The sequence below is a fragment of the Ambystoma mexicanum genome, chromosome 8 (assembly GCF_040938575.1).
Source record: "Ambystoma mexicanum isolate Mex_15411 chromosome 8, UKY_AmexF1_1, whole genome shotgun sequence".
Classification (NCBI taxonomy): Eukaryota; Metazoa; Chordata; class Amphibia; order Caudata; family Ambystomatidae; genus Ambystoma; species Ambystoma mexicanum.
This window is the reverse complement of record NC_090929.1, coordinates 743,991,352-744,017,349: the sequence shown is the minus strand read 5'-3', so window position 1 is coordinate 744,017,349 and position 25,998 is coordinate 743,991,352. Positions and strand designations below refer to the sequence as shown.

General features: G+C 44.6%; 1 protein-coding gene across 7 annotated transcripts in view; it reads right to left on the bottom strand.

The window, feature by feature from the left end:
* Positions 1-2,301: 2,301 nt before the first annotated feature.
* Positions 2,302-25,998, bottom strand: part of LOC138472418 (uncharacterized) — a 1,989,442-nt gene continuing 1,965,745 nt past the window's right edge. For all 7 annotated transcript variants that reach the window (XM_069610563.1, XM_069610565.1, XM_069610562.1 and 4 more), the window contains one exon: positions 2,302-10,164. In XM_069610563.1, coding sequence (XP_069466664.1) covers positions 9,750-10,164 — 415 coding nt within the window. In that variant the 3' untranslated portion in view covers positions 2,302-9,749. The remainder of the gene's footprint in view (positions 10,165-25,998) is intronic.

Sequence of the window (25,998 nt, the reverse complement as noted above, 5' to 3'; positions counted from 1 at the left end):
GCTCTGGAAGTGATGGAACGATTTGCGGCGCTGTCAGGCATAGCGGTGAACCCCAATAAGTCATGTACATTCCCTATGGGAAGATACGTCGGCATCCCACGAGAGAACTTGCCAGTCTTACAAATACTGTGGGAGGTTAATACTTTTAGGTACCTGGGGATAGACATCTACCATACGTTAGAAGTAGAGCACTAGCATGACGCATTGAAGGCGGTTAAGGGCATCGAAAATAGCATGACATTTTGGGTAAAGCTCCCCCTGGCGATGATGGGGCGAGGGGCAATGTTGAAAAGGGTGGTCCTACCAAGATTATTGCATTTTTTTGGGAACATACCATATTTAATATCGAAACGATTCTTTGATAAGGTGCACGGTTCCTCTGGCACGGGACAAGGAGTAGGGTAGCCCTGTGGAAACTGCAAAATGCGTATGATAAGGGGCGCATAAACTTGGCAAATTTTGAAATGTATTGCCTGGCGAGCCAGCTACAATATGTGGCAAAATGGCTATCAGAGGACCCAACCTCAGAAACTAGGTTGTTTAGACAGGATTGTGCCCCATACTTCCTGTAAGAAATCATATGGCTGCCCAAACTAGACATGAAAGAGCTCCCAAAGATGATGACACTGGGATGGAACATATGGCGCAAGGCTTGTCAGCGAATGGAAAATCCGACTCCATGTTCCCCGCAAGTGCCATTGGTTGTGCTGGCGGGGAAAGAGGTGCAATTAATGAAGATAATTAGGAAACACTGGGAACCGGTTGGAATAGCGACAATATGTGATATGTGGCTAGAAGGGGAGATAAAGGAATTTGGGACACTAGTCGAAGAAACGGGGCTACATAGAGGGCAATATATTACATATCACAGGGTGGTACAGCGGATTAAGGAGAAATGGCCAGAAACAGTACTGGAAGGACAACCGGATACCACTATAGAAATGATATATGATATAGCAGAAGGCGGGCATGAGATATCTAGGATATATGAGATGTCATGTCTAGAGTGGGTAGGGAAGTGGTACAATTGCGACAAGGTTGGGAGGAGGAGGTGGGGGCGGGCCCAAAGATACCATAAGAAAGTGTCTAGGAACGCGATATTGCAACAAATACAGCTACATATAACTCACAGGGCCTATATGACACCCCAAAGGATAGCTAAATTTAACAACGTGGGGAAGTAAACATGCCCCAACTGTGGCGAGGAAGATGCTGGGATGACGCATATGTTCTGGGCGTGCCCAGAAATTGAGAAATTCTGGGGAGAATTAGCACACAGATTGGAGGAAAAGGGGATCAAGATAACTGTCGGGATAGCGTGGTATGTCTGCTTGGGGCTTTCACAAGTCCACGTAAACTTAACATGTAAGCAAACTAAAAGACTTGGCGTATATACTAGCGAAGCGTAGGATTGCCATGGGATGGAAGAGGTGTCATAGACGTAGGATTGAAATATGGTGGAAAGACCTCCAGAAATGGGTGGAAGCCGAAACAGCAGTGTGGCAAGAGGCTAGTAACAGGGGGGCGGGGGGAAGAAGAAGCAGAAACTTTAACAAGCTGGAGGCACCTAATCGCCACGCTATTTGGACCCATGCAAAACGGGTCAAGTGACCAGGATCTGGAGGAGGACACAAGTGAGGAAATCCCTTTACAAACTGTGGAAGCAGATCACGATGAGATGTAGGCTCGGGGGGGGGCGGGAGGGAAGGTGAAAAGCAGACAAAAAGATTGTGTTGTATAAAATTGGATATATTGTAATATGTACTGCAAGTTTGGTTGTGGTTTGTTGGTTGATTGACAAAATGAATAAAACATTTTTTTTTTTTAAAAGAGTTACTGCACTGGAGCCATCACCTTATAACTCACACCTTACAGTCACATGCATGCCAGCATGACTCATTCAGCTCTGTAGATGCTTGCCATCCTTTTATCAACTCTGGGACCCCGGCAGAGCGGCATAACTCTGGTCCAACACCTCCTTGTAGGTAAGACACCTGTGATTGCAGCAGGACTTGATAGTTCGGCGAAGAATAGTTCCCTATGATTGTTATAATGAGCGATGGGAAGGATGTCATGCCTGATTCCTCATATTGCCAGGGCGAGGAAGGCTAGTAGACATGCAAAGATCAAGCCTTCACATCTCCATGATGAAGAAATGTGATGTCACTCATGCACCCTCGAGATGTACTTTGTGGCCGCCAGAAAGAATGATGATGCAGCCAAGTAATATTTTATAGTATAGAAGAAAACAGTTCAAATTCACATTTTAATGGGAAGGAAAGGTGTAACACACAAAAGCTCTATCATTAAGAAAAATATTTTATTATAGGAAAAAGACATAATTCTCATTAAAACTGTATTAAATAATACACAGATTAAGGAACAACCCTAAAACCAGGTTATCAAAAAAGGCCGATTACATACACAACATCAATGTAAAAATAAAAAAACAACCATACCAAATTAACTAAAAAAACAACATTTACCATACAAATATCAGTGAAAAATTCATTTGTTGCAATCTATATATTAACCCAACATGTTTCTGTCTGTTGACTGTTAGATGTCTGACATTCATCAGGGGTAGCTCTTCTTAAAATTCTACAGTGATTGTCCCCTCCAGTCCTGGTGGGCATGGATCTGAACTTGATCCTTAATGCAATCTATAAAAACATACAACCATATTAAAAAATTGTGTGTGCACCAACATTTCCCAAGATTTACCTACTTTTAATGTCATATGTCAACATTACACAAACACGGAAGCCTGAATTAATAAAGCCACCCGTACCTAGTGCCCATTCGGGAACCCTCAGCACCAAAAATCTGCTGTAAACATATTTACCTTGGGATCTGTGTATTCCAAGGATCCAATGTCGCCAATAATACAGTCACATCCAGCCGGATATCAGCCGCTTATATTAGTAATCCTTTTCAATGGATTTGAGTAAGAACACACTAGAGAAGAAAACATAATGACACACTGTGTCACACTATAATCATACCGGAGTATAAAAAGTCAAAACACCCCCTAAGGAACATGCTTGCACATACCTTGCAAAAAGCGGTAGCCAAATGTGTTCCCAAAAGAGAATAAACCTTTGAGGAGAATTATCAGTCTTTAACGTGAAACGGCTACTGTGTCAAGTTCTAACTCTTCAAACACAATCTGTGGAGATTAAACACATCAACCGCTGTGTTCACTAGTGTTCACTAGGGTATTATTTAAACAAACAATTTTCCTGCAGTTCCAAGGCCACGAAAAAAGACACATAAATGATCTACAAAGTGCGCCCCAAATAAAGGCATACACGCCAATAGTGAGCCTCAATATACACATCCTAAGCCTGAGCTCAATATGTTATTTAGCCCAACAAAAACGCATCTCCATTTAGCCTAGCATAATAAAATGCAACACTCTGCTGAGCCTCCGTATAGTGTTTATCCCAAAAAAAGGGTTTACATGCCGCCTGTCAAATGTTGTTAAACTTTGTGCCGCCTCCAAAATGCAATATCACTCCATTTGAAAACAACACATGCACGTTATGCTCCACACTTGTGAGCCTCTGAAAACTGTTTAACTTAAAGACTCATCTCCATACTGCATCGCAAGAATTCTTAAAATCAGTGCTGCATCCACTGTCCATTTTCTACTCCATTTCAAAAAAGAGCCTGCATGCATGTAACCACGTTACCTAAGAACTACTGCATGCATCCCCAAAACAAAGCACAAGTTACACCACCTCATAACGGCAAACTTACCCGTAATGGACCAACAAAAGCCCAAAGTTCTTTTTGAACCGCCGATTGCCGTGGTTCAGGTGCCACCATACAATCCTCTCAACGCCATTGTTGTAAACACACAAAAAAATGCCAGGAAAGACTGTCTACAAGTAGCTTTTACCCATAATGCAAATGGCAAGGTAAAACAACACTAAAAAGGGACTCATCGCCAGGAAGAGCTGTCTACAAGTAGCTTTTACCCATAATGCAAATGGCAAGGTAAAACAACACTAAAAAGGGACTCATGAAGTAGAAAACGAACTGTGAAAAAGGCACTTAGCACTTCTGCATTTTGAAAATTCATGTCAGCCTACAAACTGACTAAAAAAGAAGAAAATAACTTGGACAAGGAAGAAAACAACCACTAATGGAAAATACTCTGTCAAGGCAATCACCCACAACAAAGGGCATGGAGAAATACCACACTTAGTCTAAAAAAACGGGGGAGGGAAGTAATCAAAAAATGTTTTTTTGTCCGAGTAATTCAGAAAGACAACTCCTTGGCCTCTCTACACCAATGAGAACAGTAAGACTAGAGCCCCAAACAGGTATGGAACAGGGAACAACATAATTAATAACCTTAACCCATGTTAGTATAAGGCAAAGAACTGTATATAAATATGCAGTCATCGACATGAGAAACAACAGAGCATGACAGATGTGTACAATGAATACAGCCAATAATGTCCATTATAACTCGCATGATAAGAAGAGCACAGCAAGCTGCACAGGGAGGACTAGGGCACCCAGAAGCATGGGCCCTCATCATTACATAGCCCTAACATTATGCCACTCGACATCTTCATTTAATCCAACCAAATGGCTGCAGGTTTTAAAGATGAGTTTTTGTTCTAAGGTGACTAGTCTCTGATCTATAACTTCTTTGCTGGGTCCATTGACCCGTTTAAGGATCACCCACCTCAAATCTTCGTGTGAATGTCCATTAGCAATGAAATGTTTGACCGTGGGTGCCTGTAAAGTCTTGTCCATGATACAGCTCCTGTGCTCTAGTATGCGAGTTTTACATTTACGGTTTGTCTTCCCAATGTAATGCAAACCGCATGGACAAGTTATCATGTAAACCACATTTGTGCTGTTGCAATTACAAAATTCAGTAATGTTCCATCTATTTGCCAGCCCTATGTCTACCTCCTTCGTGGAAAACGTAAGGTTACACATTACACAGTTACCACATGGGTAATTACCAACTACCGGAGGAAAACCCCACAAAGTTGTTTGTTTGACTATTGGTTGTTTTTTGGCCGAAATGTCATTCCTGATGAGAATGTTTCTCAAATTTTGACTTCTTTTGAAAGCCACAAGGGGGGCACCATTCTCCTTACTATACGCTTTCTTCCAGTTCTTGTAGAACACACCTTTGATCTTGTATGACAGGTCAGAAAAAGTGTTGACACACACCAAATTATTTTCTCTCTTGTTTTCCTTTGGAGTCTGTTCCAGAAAGGCTTCACGGTTATTATTGTACGCCCGCTTGGCTGATTGTTTAACAAGACTCTCCGGGTACCCTCGTGCAACCAATTTATTGTGGAGAATGTTGGCACTTTCCACGTAATGTTGCTTCAAACTGCTATTACGTTTCAGTCTCAAGAACTGACCAAAAGGTAAGTTGCGTCTGATGTGTTGTGCATGATGGCTAGAAAAATGTAAAAGCGCATTGCGGTCTGTCGCTTTGCTATAAGGTTTGACTCGCAACACACCTGCTTGATGGAAAATGGTGATATCAAGAAAATTGATTTCAAAATCTTTGATCTCTTGCGTACATTTCAAAAACCTATTTTGCTGGTTTAGCCAAACCATAAATTCTTCTGCTGTAGCTCTATCCCCTTCCCAAATGATGAAAATATCATCAATATACCGCGACCATTGTCGCAGGTTGTTCTTAAAGGGGTTAGTGTCGGCATAGATGGTCACGTTCTCGAACATCTCCACAAATAGGTTAGCCAAATTAGGAGCCATGGCCGCCCCCATGGCCGTTCCCTCTTCTTGCTGGTAAAAAGTTCCCTCGAACTGGAAAAAATTCATAGTAAGGGCATATTTTGTGCACCATAAAATGAAGCTGTTACTCACAGGGTGATTGTCTTTGCGGCCCAGAAGAGTTTCCTCAACCACCTCAAGAGTGGCATTTTGAGGAATGACTGTGTACAAGGACTGAATATCCAAACAGATTAACAAGTTAGTACCCGGTACAAACCTGGCCCCTTCAATTTTGTTGATGGCATCGGTTGTATCCTTAAAATAGCTTTTCATTTGACGAACAAACGGTCTCAGATAAAAGTCGGCAAATTTTGATAATGGCTCCAAAATGGATTTTACTCCCGACACTATCGGACGCCCTGGTGGTCTAGTTAGATGTTTATGAATTTTTGGCAGAATATAGAAGACCGGTACTCTACCATTCTTTCTTCTTAAATATTCTGCTTCCTGTTTCCCTATCATGTCATTTTCTAGTGCTGCAGAAACTTTCTTGTCAATGATTCTAACTATTTCCTCTGTAGGATCTCTTTGAAGAACCCGATAACTGTTCCTATCTAGAAGGAGATTGTTACATTCTCTTATGTAATTGGCCCTATTTAGAACCACAATCGCTCCACCTTTATCTGCCTAGCGTATGATGATATGATGGTTATTAGCCAAATTTTGCATGCAAGTTTTTTGTTCTTTACTGAAATTGGTATTGACTCCTCTATCCATACTTTCCAACTTAGACATTTCTTCGAGGGTCTTTTTTTCAAAAACAATGGACTCATGAGTAAAAGTATGCCCCGGGGCACAAACAGTGGAGGGATTGCGAAGACCACTGGCATTGCAGCTTTCTGAATATTCTTGATCATCAAAAAATTCTTTGAGGTGCAATTTACGCATAAATTGTTGGAATTCCCTTCTAAATTCAAAGGGATCATGATGTTTGGTAATCACATAATTCAAACCTTTGTTTAGCCAAGCAATAAACATTTCTTTACACAAATGCCATGGATATGCAGGAGATTTAAAAATATTACATCCTACAAATGACGCTGATGGTGCCATGAAAAAATCAGTTGGCATTTACATGTAGACTTGTCAATGAAGAAGACAAGAGCACAACTGCTCCAGGAATGCAACTCAGTGAATGTATGAAGTGATATGCTGAAAGAACCAGGAATCACCCTCTAAATAATTCTAGGACTTGGCAGATGTGAGGGCATTGTGCATGAATGAGGGGCTAAGTTTCCTAAACATGGAAGAAGTGAGTGAGGTGATGAAAGCCTGAAGACCTTGATTTCACATGACACAACAGGTTTGGCAGGTTGCTCAGAGGCAGCCCTGGACAAATGTTGACTCCCTCTGTAACGCTCTGCCTCATCAAGGCAGATGACTGCCATGGTTCAAACCGGCTGCTGATGCGGAACACTCAATCACTTTGCAAGAGTACACAGATCCAATATGACTACTTCCCCACATGGACCCAGGGAAGCCCAGTGGAGGTGGCCACTGTTGTGACAGGTTGAAGAAGGATGAAGAAGTCTTCTTCATATCAGTGTTGATAGATATATATTCAAAAAGGCAAAGACAACCACGATGCCCATTGATTATCAGTGTAAAGGAGCCTCCTTAACTAGCTGACACTGGGACATAAGTCAACATCATGACCAGAACTATTAGCCCTTGTGTAACATTGACACCTACCAAGATACAGATATTTACGTTTGGTGGGTTCAGACTGATCCCACTTGAGGGAGCATTCATGGTGAAAGTCAGTTACGGACAGAAGATGCAGAAGTCATGGTTCTTTAGCATGAGACCCAAGCTACTCCTCACTGATGAGGCCCAACAAGTCGAAACATGTTTGGGGATGCTTTTCGTCTCGTGCAGAACGAAGCAGTTTGGGCTGGACTGCTCCTTTCGTTGAGGAACCAAGCCTGATTTGAACATTTATTTATCTATTTTTACATTTATAAAGCGCATTAAGCCTGAGGGCATCGAGGCACTGTTACATTACAAGTTGCATGCATGAGGTCTCAAGTTGGAAAAGGTGGTGTGAAGGAACACCCAGGTCAGGATATATGCGAAGAGCCAGGTTTTTAAGGCGGAAGAGTGTTCAATATGGTCTTCCCCGTATTCTAATGCATTGGCAAGTGAAGAACAATGGTCTGGAGGATTGCCCGGAGCAATGTCAGAGGTTAACCTTTCAGCCATCACCTCTTTTGTTTTGCTGTAGTCACCCCGAGTGGGACGGGTATGTACAGACGTGGGTCCATGTCTGCTGGGACTACCGACCCAAGCTTCTCCTCATTGATGAGGCCCAACAGTGCCAAAACATGTTTGGGATGCTTGTGGTCTTGTGCAGAAGGGATGTGACCAAGCAGTTCATCTGGACCGCCCCTTTTGGGGTGGAACCAAGCCTGATTTGCAAATGGTCTCTCGCCTTTTGTAATGGCTTGGCAGGTGAAGAACGATGATCTGGAGGGTTGCCCAGAGCAATGCCAGAGGTTAAGATTAATTCTAAACCTTCCAGCCATCCCCTATTTTGTTTTGCTGCAAGATAAGCAGTGACACTCAGTGAGTGTGACACTGTGGAACGACTGGGTATGGGGTGTTCTGCATTTAGGGTATACATGAATCATGTGTCCAGTCTGGTACTTAAACGCAAGTTACTGTTCTAGGGGATGAGATGTCTCAAAGAACAGTTGGCACACCTTCACATTGATTAGGCAGCGAAACTGGTGGCTTTCAAACACTGATGAGTTCCGTTTAATCTTTGAAAACAAGTTAACCTACAAATGGACAAATTGGAGTCAGTGAACTGGCCCATCATGTGGATATTGTGATTGAACAAACCCCAAACAACCTGACTTGGCAATGGTCTGTGTCAATAGGCCTCTTCCTAGAATGGTGATCAAAAGGGAGCGCCACTGACACCACCTATAAATGATATTACGCTGTTGTCCAAACTAGAGCCCAACTCTGGGTACCACTAGATCATGCTGCATCCCGACTCCCGCTACATGACTACCCTCTCTATGTATAGAGGCATTTACCAATATAGGCGGCTTAGCTCTGGTGTGTCCTAAACTGAGGATGTTTTTGAGCATTCTATACATCTGATATAGAAGTAGAGAATCTTGGACTTTCTGTTCATCCTCCATCCTCATACTGTTAACCGGACGAAAGTGTTCTCCTACATCTGCTCTCTGCCACCAATATAGTAGATAACTGTAAACCAGGCAGAAGCAAAAGCAGATAAACTGTCAAACATAGGGCAGTGGAGCAGGGCTGCCAGTCTTCTAATTATCAGATGGTGTTATTTATGTGGTGACAAGTCAGAACAGCTAAGCTGGGTATTTTGGGTAGAGATCACTGCCAATATGCTCTGAAATCTTCATTTTAAACAAATTCCCAAAATAAATTGCATGTATGCGCTGTTCACATGAAAAATAAAATACAATTGTTCTTCTTTTAGAAAATAATAAAGGCAGCGCATAACCCTGTAATATAGTGTGAAGCCCTGATAAAGCAGAGGATTACGCGAAACACACGACAACTGTAGTCGCTATAAAATCGGCATATATCTAAATGTGTCTTTTTTTAAATAAACATTGCATACATTATTTCGCAACAAGAAGAAAAAATGTCATTTATTTGTCATTTAAAGCTTTAACGCATACAATTTCTTTTGGAAACACCAGCAAAGTTTTAGTGTGTTTAAAAAGCCTCGGGAAAAAAGCTTCCATCTGAAGTTGCTTATTTATAGAGGCCACTGTAAATGCATTAAGTACATTAAATATCCAAATATACACAAAACAATTCATTATAAATAAAACATATTGAATAGTAGAAAGAAAAATAGATGAGGATTTGACATAGTTCAATTATAATAGAAAAATAAATGTTAAAGATGGGTGGCCTTTAACTGAGGTGTAAATTGATTCACACCCCAATTTTGCAGTGCAGAGTTCAACTAGCAACTACAACAGTTTTTTTATGTTCATATTTCTTTTTCTTCTCGGCCTTATTCCAGCGTCGTCGTAATAGCTACTTTCTCTGCATTCAATAAATCTGTGAATGTGCTTTGGTATGTTGTTCTGTGACTCAAATTCATAAACAACTACCCCCCAAGATTCATTCCTATCAAATCCATGATCCACATCATAGATTGGGTCCCCAGCTGGTGCAATGACCCTCAGGCAGCTGCTCTCTCCCATTGCTGCTGTGCTCATCTCTTCCTGTGAGCAAACCATGCCACGTGTGGGCAGCATCAGTGGAGGGATGCCTTCTGGGTTCAGAGATGTTATCTCATCCTCTTCCACACCACCGTTTATTTCCAGCGTCACTTCGTCATACAAAGCATCTTCGGAAGAGCTAAGCATGGATAAAGGGGTTCTGAAACAAACCAAACAAAGAGTGATGAGCAACATATGCACCCATGGAACGTCTTTAAAAAAAAACAGAACATGTCAATCTAAAAGACTGGAATGTAGTACCACAAGCTAGGCTGATAACAGGTAGACGTATTTTTGTAAGTATTTTGGTTTTGGTTGCTGCCATTGGAAACTAGGTGCCATTGAACATGGCTGCCATGGTAAATATGCGAATCACCTATTTTGACAATTTTGTAGCTGCTACATTTCTGCAGTGAACTTTAAAAAGGACTGATTCTGCAGCCTGGATTTTCCCAAACAAGCAATAGATGGTTTTCTCCATGATGAAGGGCTGTAGATATTAAAATGTATTTCCTGTTTTCTTTCATATAATACCATAAATTGTGTCCAAACGAGGGTAATACGAGACAAGAAAATGTGTTTAAGTTTTTTCATGCATTGCAAAGTTTGGACAGTTATTCTTACCCAATGCATTACTGTTGATGAAATCTATGTTCTACAAATGGGGGAACGTGTAAATTGCTATTGACTGGATTACATTAGTAGTTTAAGGGTGTACATTTCCATTCAATGAATTTTGACAGGTGGCACACCCCAATTTCCGGTCTAAGTCCCGCCCCTTTCCCCAGCACCCCACCCATTTGATATCAAGTGGATGTACATTAAATTGATAGACATTTTAAATAAAAATGATATAAAAATGTTATCATTTTAATGTACAATTCAATATTTTTATTTTTTATTTCGTTCAGTTTTTACAAACTTTTTGAAAACTTTTTAAACACTTTAACTTCTTAAAAAACACTTTTAAAATACATCAATTGAGTCCAAAAGCAAAAATAGGAAGTACAACTGAATGGCAAACTTTCTCTTGGCTTAGCGCAACTGGGCCTTGGTATATCTCCATTCGGGAGATTTCTCTAGTTCTCGTTTATTTCTGTGCTCTTTACACCTTCCGTTTTCAGAACAATGCGTGCATAATAAGTGGCTTTCTTGATCAGTGTCTTCACTGTTCACCAAGTCAATCGTTTGCGATTGTCTTATCCTCACAGTGTGGAGAAGTCTCCCCCAACCGAATTTGCATTTGATCGAGGAATCGCATCGTTGCAATCAGCAGGGATTTACTTTCGCCAATGTGGAGGTGTATCCACCATTCTTCCAGACCATACGACAGGACTCGACTCCTCTCCTTCCTTAAGCAATTTTCTCGCTGGACTTTAAGTTCGGGGCAACGCAGGACCAGATGTTTTACATTTTCGTCTTCTTCTGCGCAGAACCTGCATTTCGAGTTTCCTGCCGCAATCTTCCTTCGATGGATTAGGATCTCTTTGGTTTCATAGATGTTTAGGCGAAATTTTAAGTATAGTCTTCGTAATCGTTTACACGGTGATAGCGTTAGGTATTTCGCGAGTGTATTGCGTCTTTTGGCTTCAGGTGGGGTGTTTAGCATACACTTGTGCGAAGATCTTTTTTCGTTGATTTCTATCCAGTCCCAGTCTGATAGTTTTCGTTTTACTAGATCTGGATTCTGCCATAAGGTATCTTCGTCTGAACCCAATTGAGCTAGGATTTCTTTGCATTGGCGCTTCCACTCACATAATGCTGATTTTCCTTGTCCTTTGTCTTCTGTCAAGAATTTGACGGAGGGTAAGTTTGCTACTTCATGAGTTTTCCTGAACAGGGCTAGTTTGTTCCAGGTGATTCTCGCATTGAGAGTGGAGAGACCTATCTCAAACAGTACACATGCTGTAGGTGTGCTTAGTGGGATCTGGAGAATCCTTTTCCAGAAGATGCTTTCGCAACGGGCCCATATTTTATAGTCACACCCAAACATGTTCTCGGCACCATAGGTGAGAATTGGGCATACTTTACTTTGGTAAAATCTTCTTACCGCCTCATAAGAAAATTTGCCATATTTTTGCTGTAAAATGGTACCCTGTGCTGTTAATAATTTGCAGCTATTTAAGAGTTTTTTTGTCATTGGGGTGTCATTTATGCTGGAGTTAATCATGGTTCCTAAATATCTTGTGTGCGGCACCTTGTTTAATTTATTTGTTCCTATAGACCAGGTTGTTTTTTTTTTACTTGCAGTTCTTCCTCTTTGGTTTTCCAATACTAGAATCTCCGATTTGGCCACATTGATCTCAAGACCCAAATCTTCAGGAAAAGTTCTTAGTGCTGTAAGTTTTCTTCGGAGCCCTATGGGGGTCTGGTCTATGATTACCATGTCGTCCGCATACATGATGTGATTTATTGGGACTCCATTTATGAGTGGCGGAAATGAAACAACAGATGACAGTGCTGTTCCAACTTCTGATACATAGAAGTTAAACAAGGTAGCTCCTAACGGGCACCCTTGTTTCACACCCCTCTCCGTTGGTATGGGATTGGTTAGATTTCCTTCACGATCTAGTCTCACCTGTATATAGGTGTCGGAGTATAGATCTTTAATGGCATGGATGAGGCTCGCGTTGCATCCTCTTTCTTTGAGTTTTTCCCATAAGGTTTCTCTGTCTACACCATCAAAGGCATTCGCCATGTCGATAAAGGCCAGGTATATTTTTCGTCCTGATCTGATGGCATCGATTTTTAACAGGTTCAATATCAACAAGTTTACACTATAGCCTATACCTTTGACAAAGCCCGACTGGCGTTCATCATATACTTTGTTTTGGTGGATCCACTTGGTCAGTTGAGCTAACAACATCGATGCAAACACTTTTCCCACTACATCGAGTAGGGCTATTGGGCGATAGTTCGCGGGGTCTGTGCGAATGCCCTTCTTGTAAATCGGAACGATAATCCCGGATTTCCATGTCTCAGGGATTTTCCCTTCCTTTTTTATTGCTTTGAAAAGTGTATGACAAAAATTTGACCATTCTTCAATATTTTCTTTTAGGTCTGCATTTGACAGGCCATCAGGTCCCGCCGCACGGGAGGCGTTACATCTCTTGATGGTCGCTCGGATGTCTTCTCTTTCCATGTCAATTTCCCACGGCTGTCTAGTGTCTTCATTTGATGTCTCAGACGTTTTTCTCCTTTTGAATAACATTGTGTAGTGCTTTACCCACTCTTTTTCGTGCACCATGCTTGATAGCAATGCCTTATCGGAGTTCTGTGTGTCATTAATAATATCCCAAAAGCCTCTGGTATTCTTTCGATTTAGCGCCTTCAGCATTGACTCTGCGTCTCTTTGTTCAGATATTGCTCTACGCTGTTTATGCCAGTTGTTATATTGGTTTTTCACATTTTTTATCTGTGTTTCCATGTCTACTGCGTGTAGGGCCCTAATTTTCCGAATTAGTTTCCTTGATTCTCTTTTTCTTCGTGCTACTTCCGGGTCATACTGGTGTTTTCTGTGCTCCGATCTCGTCAAAGACGTTCTCTTTTTGACTTTATAGATCTCAAGGAGTTGTTGGTATTCTATTGACGTCGGGAGATTCTGTTCTTGAGAATGTAATATAAAATTGTTATATAAAATGAATATACATTGTATATAAAATTCAATATAATTTTGTCGATGACAAAAAATGTCATTGACCTCCAAAATGTTTGATGTCATTTTGGATAAAATGTATATAAATGTTATATTAACTGGATATAAAGGTAGTATAGATTACGTCATGGCATTCCAGACGTTTGACGGCATCTAAAATTAACCCTTTAAAGTTGAGCTTGCGCATCATCTAGTAACATGAAGCTTTGATATAGATTTTATATGGAGTATTAATAGATGGTATTTCCCCATTGTCAATAAGGAAGACCAAACTATTTCCTTGGGCAATGCTTGTTTCTTTCGAATGAACACAATCTAGGTGGAAAAGCACTGTTCTAGGGACACCAACTTGTTTTATGATAGATCGATGATTCTACACCACCCGCTCCACAGCCTTCAGAAACCCCACACTGTTTTCTTGCGGCTAGCACTGTTGAGACACAAGGCCCATGCCCCATGCAGCAGACAAATAAAAATGACTGAGCTGTAGATACAGCAACAATATCACAACCAGGGGTTGCTGTGGGGAGTGATTGTTGCTACAACACAGTGGCTCATTCAGGGGCTTTGGAATGACAGGAATTCTGATGACTCACCATGGCATTTCTGCATTCTGCCAACCTCAGAAGAGAATACACGGGAGCCCTGATAAGAATGATTTGTATATTTGTAGCTCTGAGGAGTCAGCTCTCCAGGACAGATCCACAGACACAAATGATACACTCAGGGTCTGTTCTATCAACTATATCAGCTATAGTCATCAGGGATGGGAGGGGGCTATTTTCAGTTTATGATAGAATGATGACAGGGTGCTGTGCAAGAGACAGGAAACAGGGAACTCAGGCTATCTTTAGATCTGGCTACAGTGACACAGGAAGCCAGAGGGGCATTTTTCTGCAAAGCAACAAGAAATCTAGGGGAGGGGCAGGGAGAATGGTAGCTGCATCGTGCCTCAGTGTTCATGAAGCAGTAGGGGGAGGTGTGTGGTCTGTGTGTCTTTAACCCTTAAAAGGTGTACTTCTGACCTGTGCAGGGTTATCCCCTGGGAGCTGTGTGGGTCTACCCGGATGTTGAAAATATTGACAGCTGGGTCATCATTGGAAAATACTGTGTCTGGTATGCTGGAGGACTAATTACCTGGATCTGCTGGAAGGACCTGGGAGCAATTTGGGCTATCTGGTGCTAGGTGGATCTCTGTGGAGGAGGCCCCATGCCGGGGGTTGATTGGAAGCCAGTATTGCATTTACTCATCGCATTAACAGCTGACTTCAAGACACTGGCTGGCAGATCTGAAGGTGGGTCGCTGTTTAAATTCATTAAAATCTTATTACTCTGTGATAGTGCCATTGTTAGTGCTACAGCGGTGGTTCTGTATAGATGTGTTGACAGCATTCTGCTAGTTGAAAAAAAGACAGTTGCATTCATGTTACTACGCAAATGCTTTCGGTAACTGGATTAACAAAGAGCTGTATGTTTGTAACAAGGAATTTCCAGATATGAGTTTTACACCGCTGCTTTTAAGCACTGTGGGGGCCGGGGAGGTAAATTGTTTGGTAGGGTTGCATTCCCAATGCACTCTGGGGGGCTATAGTTTACCAGTCGGGCTGTGCAAAGGAAAAACACATTGATATTCTTCGCTCAGCATGTTAATGTAAGGATGAACATGTTATACAGTTTCTGTGTCTTGTAAGGAAACTAGACTGTGATTACAACAGCTGGTGTTTCCATGACTTGAAGGTTTTTTAAAAGGCTGCACTGGCTACTGGCACAGACTTCCCTGATGTATTTTGATCATTGTAATTTTTCAGGCAGGGTTTTGATCTACAGACAAATGTTGTTATTAATGCCAATGCCAATGCTAAGCCGATCTGGGTGGCAAAACATTGATGAGTGTCTTACAGATTTATTTGTGATGGAATAGAGCACTCTTAAGAACAAATATGTTGTGCATTTTCTTTAAAGGAGTATGGGGTTGGCACCTCGGAATACATTGGATAGGAACAAAGTTGTAGCCACAGTGTACGAAGGGGGGAGACAAAGATAAATAGATCAGCCCACCTCTAATTCTACACTAATCTTGTGTGCTGCAATACTAGCTGCTGAAGGCAACGCAGGGCAACAGGCAGGTTCTGGGCTGGCAGGCCATGGTGGGGAGGAGCCGGCCATAGCAATTAGTGCTCCTGACAATTCATTGATGGTGACATTGGGAAATGTTGATCAAGCGCTAACCCGGATTTAGGAAAACAGATATTATGGTGGACGGGCCTTTGTGCCAGGGATGGACCTGGTCTCGGATGTACCTATGTTGGCTCCTGTCATATCACATGAACTGGGGAAGCGAGTAAGACTATCGCTGGACTTTAAGACTAATCACTGGGCTCTGCTTGAATCGCCAGCATGGGCCCATGGCTTAACAGAAATGATGATGTATCAGCCGGGAGTACTAAACACTAGTAGAGTGGATACCTCCTGCTCGCCTGCCTCGAGGAATTGCATGGCTGGGAGGTTAGGGTTGGTAGCGAGCATACAGGCGGAGGTAGGGCTGGTAGCTCAACATAATATACTGGCCCATGAAGTGGACCAACTCCCTGATGGGGAGTGTCAAACTGGGGGTCAGGGGGATACAACATGTGTGGTTGATGAATTGTCCTTTCCAATTTTAGCACGACTCTTACATTCTATGGACAGGGGGTATGACTCCTTGAATTTTTAGATATGGGTGGTCAGGCAAACCCTAAAGGAGCTTATAGGGAAAGTACGTTTTCTGGAACGGTTTATTGTAGCCACAACAAAGGCCCATGGGTCAGAGGCAAGTCCTGAGGGGCAAAAATATGAACCTAACACCCATACGGAAAAGGAGGTCATCCTGGGGTACTGTGCAGAGGTAACTCAAGCTCAGGTTGTGGTCCCTAAAGAGGAGCCTCTGCCATCAGTGTCACTCTCATGGAAGGCCTTTGAGGAGGCAGACGTAATTCTGTGTAGTAGCCTAACAGAGGTGCCACACCCAGTTAGAGTTCCAACAAATAAAGAAAAAATTGTAGCCGAAAAGAAATTTAAAAAAACGGTATACCTCTTCCTAAGCAGAACAACATGGGATCACCTACATTTTTTATACAATTAAGTAAGGAGGTAGATAGGGGAACAGCCCTTGAAATAGAAGCTTCAAATCGGAAAAATAATTTCTTCAAAAGTAGGAAGGCAATGGGTATGAGTGAGCCAGCTAATGATTTAACTTCAGTTGAGACGCAGAGGACAGAGGAAATTGAATGTATAAAAGTTAAACAAGTTGAAGATAGCCTGTCCTTTGATCTTAGTAATATCTCAGTTTATCCAGTGGATGATGATATTATAGATAGAGTGGAAGAGAGCTGCAATCAGGATATTCCATGAAAGATTGAGCCAGTAGTTGGACAGGGAGGGGGCAAAATGTGTGTTATGAGGGACTAATTAGCACACCCCCTGGATGGAACCAAGCTCCCAAGGATACCGGATGGTGAGTCAGGGGTGGTGGACTTATGACCTGCTCTGCGGGACCAAAAATTGTACTCAATATTTTCAAGGCCCATGGTGGTTAATGAAGTAATGCCAGCCTTTGATTTGCAGGGTACCTTATGTGCAATCCCTGTGCCCCCATCGCGTACCATCAAAGAAAAGAAGTCGCGGACGCCAAAAAGTAAACAACTTCCAATAAGTAGGGTACAACATACAGATTCCCTAAATAGAGCTGGGCAAAATAATCTTCAAATTAGGGTACCAACTACCAGGAACAAAACAGAGGAAGAGGCCTTCTGTTTGCATCTCAGTCGCCTCTTCAAAAGTTCTAACAGAATCCCGCTAAACAGACATTATATATTTTCCTCACTGTTTGAAATCCCTAGTCTGAGGCTGGTAACTACTGGTCATATTGGGTTAGTGGAGTTTGTCCATGCGGATTGTTTGGACATTGTTAAATTACACTTCTGTTCGCAAATTGTTAAAAATGCAATTTTGGCAGAAAACGAATCATTCCTCTAATTAGGGTTGAAGTTACTAATATGGGGACTTCTAGTACATCAAGATTTGTCTCCCGGTAAATGGTGGCTGGATATAGGCATGTGTAGTGACAGAGTCCCCTCCAGACCAACATGGTTGGGTCTCCACAGTGCTCTGTGCATTTTCTACAAAACGAGGTGTATTGTGGTCAACCACAGTGGATTCATTACAAGCATGAAGCCTGAAATGTGTATTTGTCCTTCGTATCTTGAAATTCAAAGTGTTTCTTGAATACTATGAATAATCCAGATTTGTTCCTAACGTATGATATTGCGTGTTTACAGGAAACCCTGCTAATAGCCATACCTACTGTAGATGGCTTTAGTGTAGTCTATGTTGAAGCAGAACAAGGCAGGGGTCGCCCTTTTGGAGGATATTTTGATTGCTATTATGAGAGATTTGAGTATTTCTTTCTGAAAAATAGATCTGTATAGGATGGATAGGCTGGCCATTTTTCTCGAATGTACGGGAACGGGGGTGGGAGGGACTAGCAAGTGTTTGCTGGCCAACGTATATTTAAATCCAGAGTCCGGCAACATGGAGGAAGCTCTGAACTTTCTGTAGTTTTTATTACTTGGGGAAATCCCTGTAGATGGAGACTCAGTAATGGTCCTTGGGCACTTTAACCCTGAATGCTTGGATGAACTTTGGTACCAAGAACCAATGAGGGTAAAGACAGCAAGGGAAGCTCGGGAGAAGGGAGAAAGGGAACAACAGTAGCTAAAGGCCTGGGGTTTGGTGCCCTTGAATGGAAGTTTTTTGGTAGATGTCCCCCGAGTTCTACTTTGCAAAATGGCCCAGGGAAGTGTCCTATAGACTACTATTTCCTGTCTATCAATTTGTTCCAGAAAGGTAGAAGTCTGGAGGTTACAACTACAAACTTAATCGACCACTTTATGGTTTGGTGTAAGCTTCCACTTCTTACTGTGGAACAATCTTAGGTAAAGGCCCTGAAAGTTGCAATTAATGCAAGAAATCATGCAGCAAAGTGGTCTCCAAGAATATCTATGGCCTTTGATGACAAAATTGGGAGTCTCTTCTGTGAATAGGGGAGCGTCCTGTGCTCCCCGGATGGTTTTGCTCCTTGGGTGTCCATGGTTTGGAGGGGCTTAATACCAGCAAAAACACCTGGAAACAGGATTAAGGAAGGCTGGGCACAATCATGGTTTTGACCCCTTTGGCCCAGCAGCATAAAAAATAGATGTGACTAGAGAAAGGAAACGATACGGAGGACAGGGATTCCCGGGAAGCTCAATGAGGTCCGCAGGGTGAAACAAAATTATAAAAAATTGGCTAAAGGGCCATGAATTCCTAATGGGGATTAATGATGCAGAAAAATGTTGAGCTGCATGTTGGGTAATAACACTAAGAGGTTTTGGCAGTTAATTAAGCCAAAGGGGACAGACCAATACCTGCAAATTCAAGCAATAACAGAAGACATGTGGGTAAAGTATTTCACTGAAGTATATGTAAAGATGGGGGCCCCTGGATGTACTCAATTCGCACATGTCAGTTGGCGCGGGCTTTTTAGTTGGAATTTGGATGATATTGCTGACTTGATTAGGTTGAGTAAAAAATCAAAAGCCCCCGGTCCGGACGGTCTGTCTAACCTGACTTTTAAATGAAATGTTTTGTTATGGGCCTAGCTTTTGTCACATTTGTTTGGTACCGTCTTGGTAAATAGAAAGCCACCGCACCATGGGGTGCAGCTTTCATTGTCTTGATTTTTAAGGGAGTTGATAGATTGTCACCAATGCAATATAGGCCAATTTCCTTGCTGGATGCCGCCAATAAAAACTTTGCCAAGAGGATTCTAAAGAAATTGCAAAGCTGGGCCAGGGGTGCCAACTGTCTGGACTCTTACCCGTCAGGTTTTAAGAAGGGAGTAGGAACCACCCTAAATAGCCTTGTACTAGCACTTTTGTCTAGGCAGGCTAAGGGGCAGGGTAGGCCGGTTAATCTGGCTTTCCTGGATGTGAGCAAAGCTGTTGATCACGTGAACAGGGCAACCCTTTGGAAGAGCCTGCAGGACAGTAGTTGCCCCCAAGCGATATTTGGAATCTTGGAGGCCTTACAAAGTCAGACTGGACTCACATGGTTCTTTCCCTGATTGGATACAGATGAACCAGGGTGCTCTGCCTGGGGTGTGTCCTCGGTCCGTTTCTATTCTGTTTTTACATTAAAGACATGCTAGCCTGTTGGAAAACTGTTAGAACAAACCCCCCAAGTTGGCAGATATAACAGTACAACATTTAGCATGCACAGATGACATTGTCATCTGCAATATAACCCTGTTAGTCCTGCAAAGACCTTTACAGGTGGTTGATGATGTCCTGAGTTAATTGGATTTTTCTATTATTAGTACGAAATCTAATATCTTGCTACTGAATAGGGGGAGCTACAAATGGAAAAAATGTGGCTGGTATCTAAGAAGAACAAGTTACTCTCTTACCTGGTAACGTTCTTTTGATGGGATGGTCCAACGACGTATTCGATATCTATGACAGTAATCACCACAGCTGTGCTGCTTTGGAAAGTTTTCGGTGTCTGCATCCTGCGTCGATGACATCGATACGCTGTCCTCGAGGGCCTCCGTCGAGCCGACGTCACTGGATGTTATAAGTAGGACGGACGTAGCCTCAGTTGTAGTTTTTCCCCAGAACGTGTGGCACCAAACTACTGCCAGTATGACCACAGAAAGCCTTGCGGAAACGTAAGCTGCAATCGCATAAATTCTGTAGCGGGGCAGGTAGGGAGGGAGCGATATGGATTACGTCGTCGGACCATCCCATTGAAAGAACGTTACCAGGTAAGAGAGTAACTTGTTCTTCGAGGGGATTGGGTCCTCCGACGTATTCCATATCTATGACAGACTCCCAAAGCAGTACCAACGTATGGAGGAGCGAAAAGAATTTAGAATATAGACATTTAGAATGCCCAATCAAATTGCAGAGTAAAGGACTGCCTTGCCAGAGGCCTGATCCTGCCCATGGATAGAATCTAGGGGGTAGTGTTGTACAAAAGTATGGACCGAAGCTCAAGTGGATGCTTCACAGATGTTTCTAAAAGGAACACCCCTCTGCAGGGCAGTGGAGGCAGCCATATCCCTAGTAGAATGGGCCCGTAAGCCAACTGGAGGGTCCTTACCCGCCAAGCGGTAACATTCAGAAATTGCCTAGATAATCTATCTAGACAAAGTCTGCTTAGTAACAGCTTGTCCCAAATGCCTTCCAGCGTAACCTATAAAGAGCTGATCGTCCACTCTGACCCGGGACATGCGTGAAATGTAGAAACTTAAAGCTCTCCTATGATCCAGCCTATGGAGCCGCTCCTCTTCCTTACCAGGATGCGGAGGAGGATAAAATGCTGGAAGAATGACCTTCTGGCTTAAATGAAATTCCGACACCACTTTCGGAAGAAAGGAAGGACGAACTCTAAGGACAGCCCTGTCCTTATGAAACACAGTGAAGGGTGGCTTAACTGAAAGTGCCTGCAACTCACTCACTCTGCGAGCGGAAGCGACTGCAACTAAAAATACAGCTTTAAGAGTCAACAATCTCAAAGGACAAGAATGTAAAGGCTCAAATGGAGCACCCATTAGACATTTTAGAACAAGGTTCAAATCCCAGCCAGGCACCTGGAAAGGTGACGGCGGAAACACATTAGTGAGCCCTTTGAGAAACTGAGAAATTAATGGAATCTTGAAATAAGAACACTCCTCAGACGAGCGCTTAACTATGGACAGCGCTGCCAGGTAACCTTTAATGGTACCCACTTGCAGGCCATTGTGGGCTAACGAAAGCAAAAAAGACAGAACCACAAAAATGTCACACGAAAAAGGATCCACATTCTTAACCCTGCACCAGTCGCAGACCTTTCTCTAACGGCAACGGTACAGGGACTTGGTTGCAGGCCGTCTGGCCGAAAGCAACATCTCCATCATGTCTTCAGGGTGGTCCCAATCCTTATACCTCAACCTTTCAGAAGCCAAGGGTGAAGGTTGAGTGATCTGACCTCTGGATGGAGAACCTGACCCTCCTCCCGTGAGAGCAGATCGTCTTGGTAGGGAAGACGACGTGGAGGGCAGATGGACAAGTCAAGAAGATCCGGGTACCACGTTTTCCGGGCCCATGCCGGAGCAATGAGGATCATCCGGGAACCAAACCTCCGTAACCTCTGCAGCACTTGCGGGATGACGGGGACTGGAGGAAACGCGTACAGAGCTGCATCACCTCCCTGCACAGTGGAAGTGACCCTGCCCCCCCTTTTTGTTGAGGTAGTGGATGGCCACTTTGTTGTCCGTCAGAATCAGGACATTCTTCCCTCGCACAGTTGGCAGAAAAGCCTTCAGGGCAAGCCTGACGGCCCTCAGCTCCAACAGATTGATATGGAGTCTGGACTCCGACAGAGACCAACGACCGCTGACTGTCAACTCGTTGGAATGAGCTCCCCATCCCTTGAGTCCGTCATGATCATCACCTCCGGCCACGGCAGCCAAAATGGAGCCCCCCTCATCAGATTGCCTTCGACGGCCCACCACAGGAGGTCCTGGGCGACCGAGGGCGGCACCTGAACGGGGTCCGACATCCTGCCGGAGGACGGTGACCACTGCATCTTGAGAGCCCATTGCAGAGATCTCATCCGCAACCTGGCCTCTGGCACCAGAAGAATGCAGGATGCCATGATGCCGATCAACCTCAAGAACTCGAACGCTGGGAGACTCTGGGCATGCTGAAACTTGTGCACCATCTGCTGAATGTGATGAGCCCTCACCTGGGGAGGAAAACACTGCCCCAGGGACGTGCCGAGCACTGCTCCGATGTACTGGAGCCGCTGAGTTGGCGTCAAGTGGGACTTCTTTAAGTTGAGGGAGAAGCCCAGCTTGTGAAGGGAGTGGCAGGTGACGGACAGAAGATCCAGGACTTGCTCGGGAGAGTGCGCCCTGATCAACCAATCGTCCAGGTAGGGGTAGACGTGAATCCCCACTTTCCTGAGATACACTGTCACCACCACCATGAGCTTGGTGAAGACCCTCGGGCAGAGGTAAATCCGAACGGCAGGACCCGAAACTGAAAGTGCTAGTCGCCAACCGCGAACCTCAGGTACTTCTTGTGCTTGGGATGGATCGGCACATGAAAGTAAGCGTCCTTGAGGTCGAGAGACACCAACCAGTCCTGGAGTTGAAGGGCCTAGAGGACTTTAGAAAGAGTAACCATCTTGAACTTGTCCTTCCTGAGGAGCCTGTTCAAACCAGGCAAGTCCATGATGGGTCTTAATCCCCTGTCTTTCTCTGAAATCAAAAAAATAAGGGGAATACCATCCCTTGTTCCTCTCCGCTACAGGCACCAGTTCTATGGCGCCTTTCTCCAGCAGGGATTGTATTTCCTGCGCAAGGAGCGGATCCGGACTCTTCAAAGAGAGATTCCCTGGTGGATTGTGGTGAGGCCGCTGCCGGAAAGGAAGACAGTAGCCGTGGGCTATGATCTCCAGAACCCACACAACTGAAGTAATGGCATGCCACTCTACAAAATGCTGCGCCAGCCTTCCCCCAACCGGCGAACCATGGGACATGACCTCAGGACTGAGCTGAAGTGGCTGCGGCAGTGCCTGAGGGCAAAGAGGCAACTGCCCGAGCGGCTTTGGCACCTCGAGTACCCTGTTTTCCACCTCTGATACCCCTACGGTGGCCCCTTTGACTTGCTGCTCCTCTAGATTTATGAAAGGATGAGTAATATTGAAAGGAACCTCCCCTCCATTGCTGTCCTCTAGGATGAAAAGGCGGAGGTTTGCGGACTGCAGCTCTCAATGACTTTGCTGCAGCTTTGATTGACTGCAACCTCTCAAGGCTCTCATCAGCCTTGCTGCCAAAAAGATGTTCACCATCAAAGGGCATGTTGAGGAGCCGGGCTTGCTCATCCGGAGCAAATCCCGACTTCTACAATCACACAAACCTGTGCTCGCCGCCACGGACCGGCTGACACAATTTGCCATGTCCAGACCCGACTGAACGGACTCACACATGGCATCCTTGCCATCTTGCACAATAGCAAGAAAACCATCCCATTCCTCCCCTTCGGGAATATGTTCAGCCACTAACGAAAAACAGTTCCACAGAGTGTGCATGAAACGTGACAAGGCACACACAGAGTTGGCTGCCTGTAAAGCCATATCCCCTGAAGAAAACACTTTCTTCGCCCAGTCATCAAAACGCTTGTCGTCCCTATCAGGAGGGATGGTAGGGTATGACGCCTGCTTTGCTGGGGCCGTAGCCGCCTGCACCACCAAACTCTCCGGAGTGGGGTGCGTGGTCAAGTAGCAGGGGTCGCTACTGGCTGGGCGGTATTTTCGCGGCCAAGACTTGCTCACTGCTGGGAGACTCTCCGGAGCAGTCCAAGCTGCTGCCACCCTTCTCTGCAAGGCCATATGGAATGGCAGTACCGGGTCAGTTGGTGGACCTTGGTCGAGGATATCCATCAGGTCATCCTGCAGAAAATCCACTGGTGGCGCCGACCAACCTAAGTATTCTGTGACCCTCGACATAAGGTGCCAGTACGAGGACTTGGCATGGGTGCCAGGCTCAAGCCTACAGAATTCCACCTCCGGAGAGAGGTGTCCAGACCACTGGCATCGTGCAACGACTGCCGCAGGTCGTCAATCTGGCTATGACCAGACAAAATCTCGTCAGGTACCTCCTCAGGAACCATACCTTCCTCAGACCCTTCACAAAGCTGCCTCGAAAGGCGTCGAGGGCGTCGATGAAATCGGCGTCAACGTCGAGCGTGGCACCGACGGCTTCGACACAGTCCTCGAGGGCGGAGCCCTGAAAGTGTCCTTTAACAGCCTGGTCACCGAAGGCGTCAATGGCTTCCTCGGAGGCGGAGCCTCGAGAGAGTCCCTCGACGACTTCAGCGCCAAAGGCGTCGATGTCTTCTTCGAAGACCTCACAGGCTCCGATGGTCTCGAGGGCGTTGAGGACCAGGACCTGGAACGGGCATGTCTAGAGTGACCATCCTTGTCCGACCGGGACCTCGAAGGTGCCCGGTGATCTTGACGACCGCCCAAGCCCAAAGGCATGCGAGTGGTGTCTCTAGCACGGTCACGGCCGGCGTCTTTCAACGGCGTGGACGGAACGGAGCCCTGCGACTGAAAAATCACCAACATCTCCTGCCGACGGTCGGAGTCCTCGGACGAGGACGGGGAAGGCGACCGATGCCGGTACTTCCGTGAGTGCCTCGAAGAGGCCGAGGAATGGCAGCACCTACTCCTGGACCGAGACCCCCGGATTTACGCTGACGATGCAGAGAGTCGCCCCTCGAATCGTCAGTCGAAAGCCCAGTGGATCTCGACTTCCGAGGCTTGGCCACCTTACCTACAGAAAGCTTCTTCTTACGCTCCCGCAATTCCTTCGATGTAAGCGACTGGCAGTCTACACAGTCATCCATGTCGTGGTCCTCACCGAGGCACCAGAGGCAGGCGACGTGTGAATCCGTCAACGACATCTTTGACCCGCAGTCCCGACACTTCTTAAAACCCAGCCGCAGGGTGGAAGAAGACGAAGACATCATGGAAATCTTCAAAACTAACAGGTTCGAAGAACCGAAAGAACAGAACTCAGAAGAACCGAGGCACGCCGGGATCTCTGAAGCGAACACGTTTGCGTAAAAAATGGAACTGAGGCTACGGGCGACGTGCGTGCTACTTACAACATCCGGTCACGTTGGCTCGATGGAGGACCTCGAGGACACCATATCGACGTCATTGACGCAGGACGCAGACGCCAAACATTTTCCGAAGCAGCACAGCTGTGGTGATTACTGTCATAGATATGGAATACGTCGGAGGACCCAATCCCCTCTAAATCAAGTTTTGGAGGAGATAAATACGTATAAGTATTTGGGCTCATGTATCTATGATGGAAAGAGTAGCAATGCACCAGAAGTGGAAGTAAGGTCTAAGTTCCTGGAAGCAACTAGTCAGTTTGTCCAATTTGACGGTATAGGACCAAATTACCGAATCTGAAAGTCCGACCCCACCAAAAGAGCTAAAACACACACCATGAAAAGTTCTAACTACCAAAAGTTTGAGCTTTTCGTGGAATGTGTTTAGGTGTTTCGTGGGGTCGGTATGGGGGTGGTGGTTGTCCCCTGTAACACCCCACTCACTATAGTATACAGTATAGTCGGCAGGAGTTGCGGGGGACACACCTGCGGCTCACCCGAGGAAAAAAGAAAAAGAAAAAGCTGTACAGTATAGTGGGCGGGGATTGTGGGGGACACCCCCGCAGCTCACCCGAACAAAAGTTAAAAA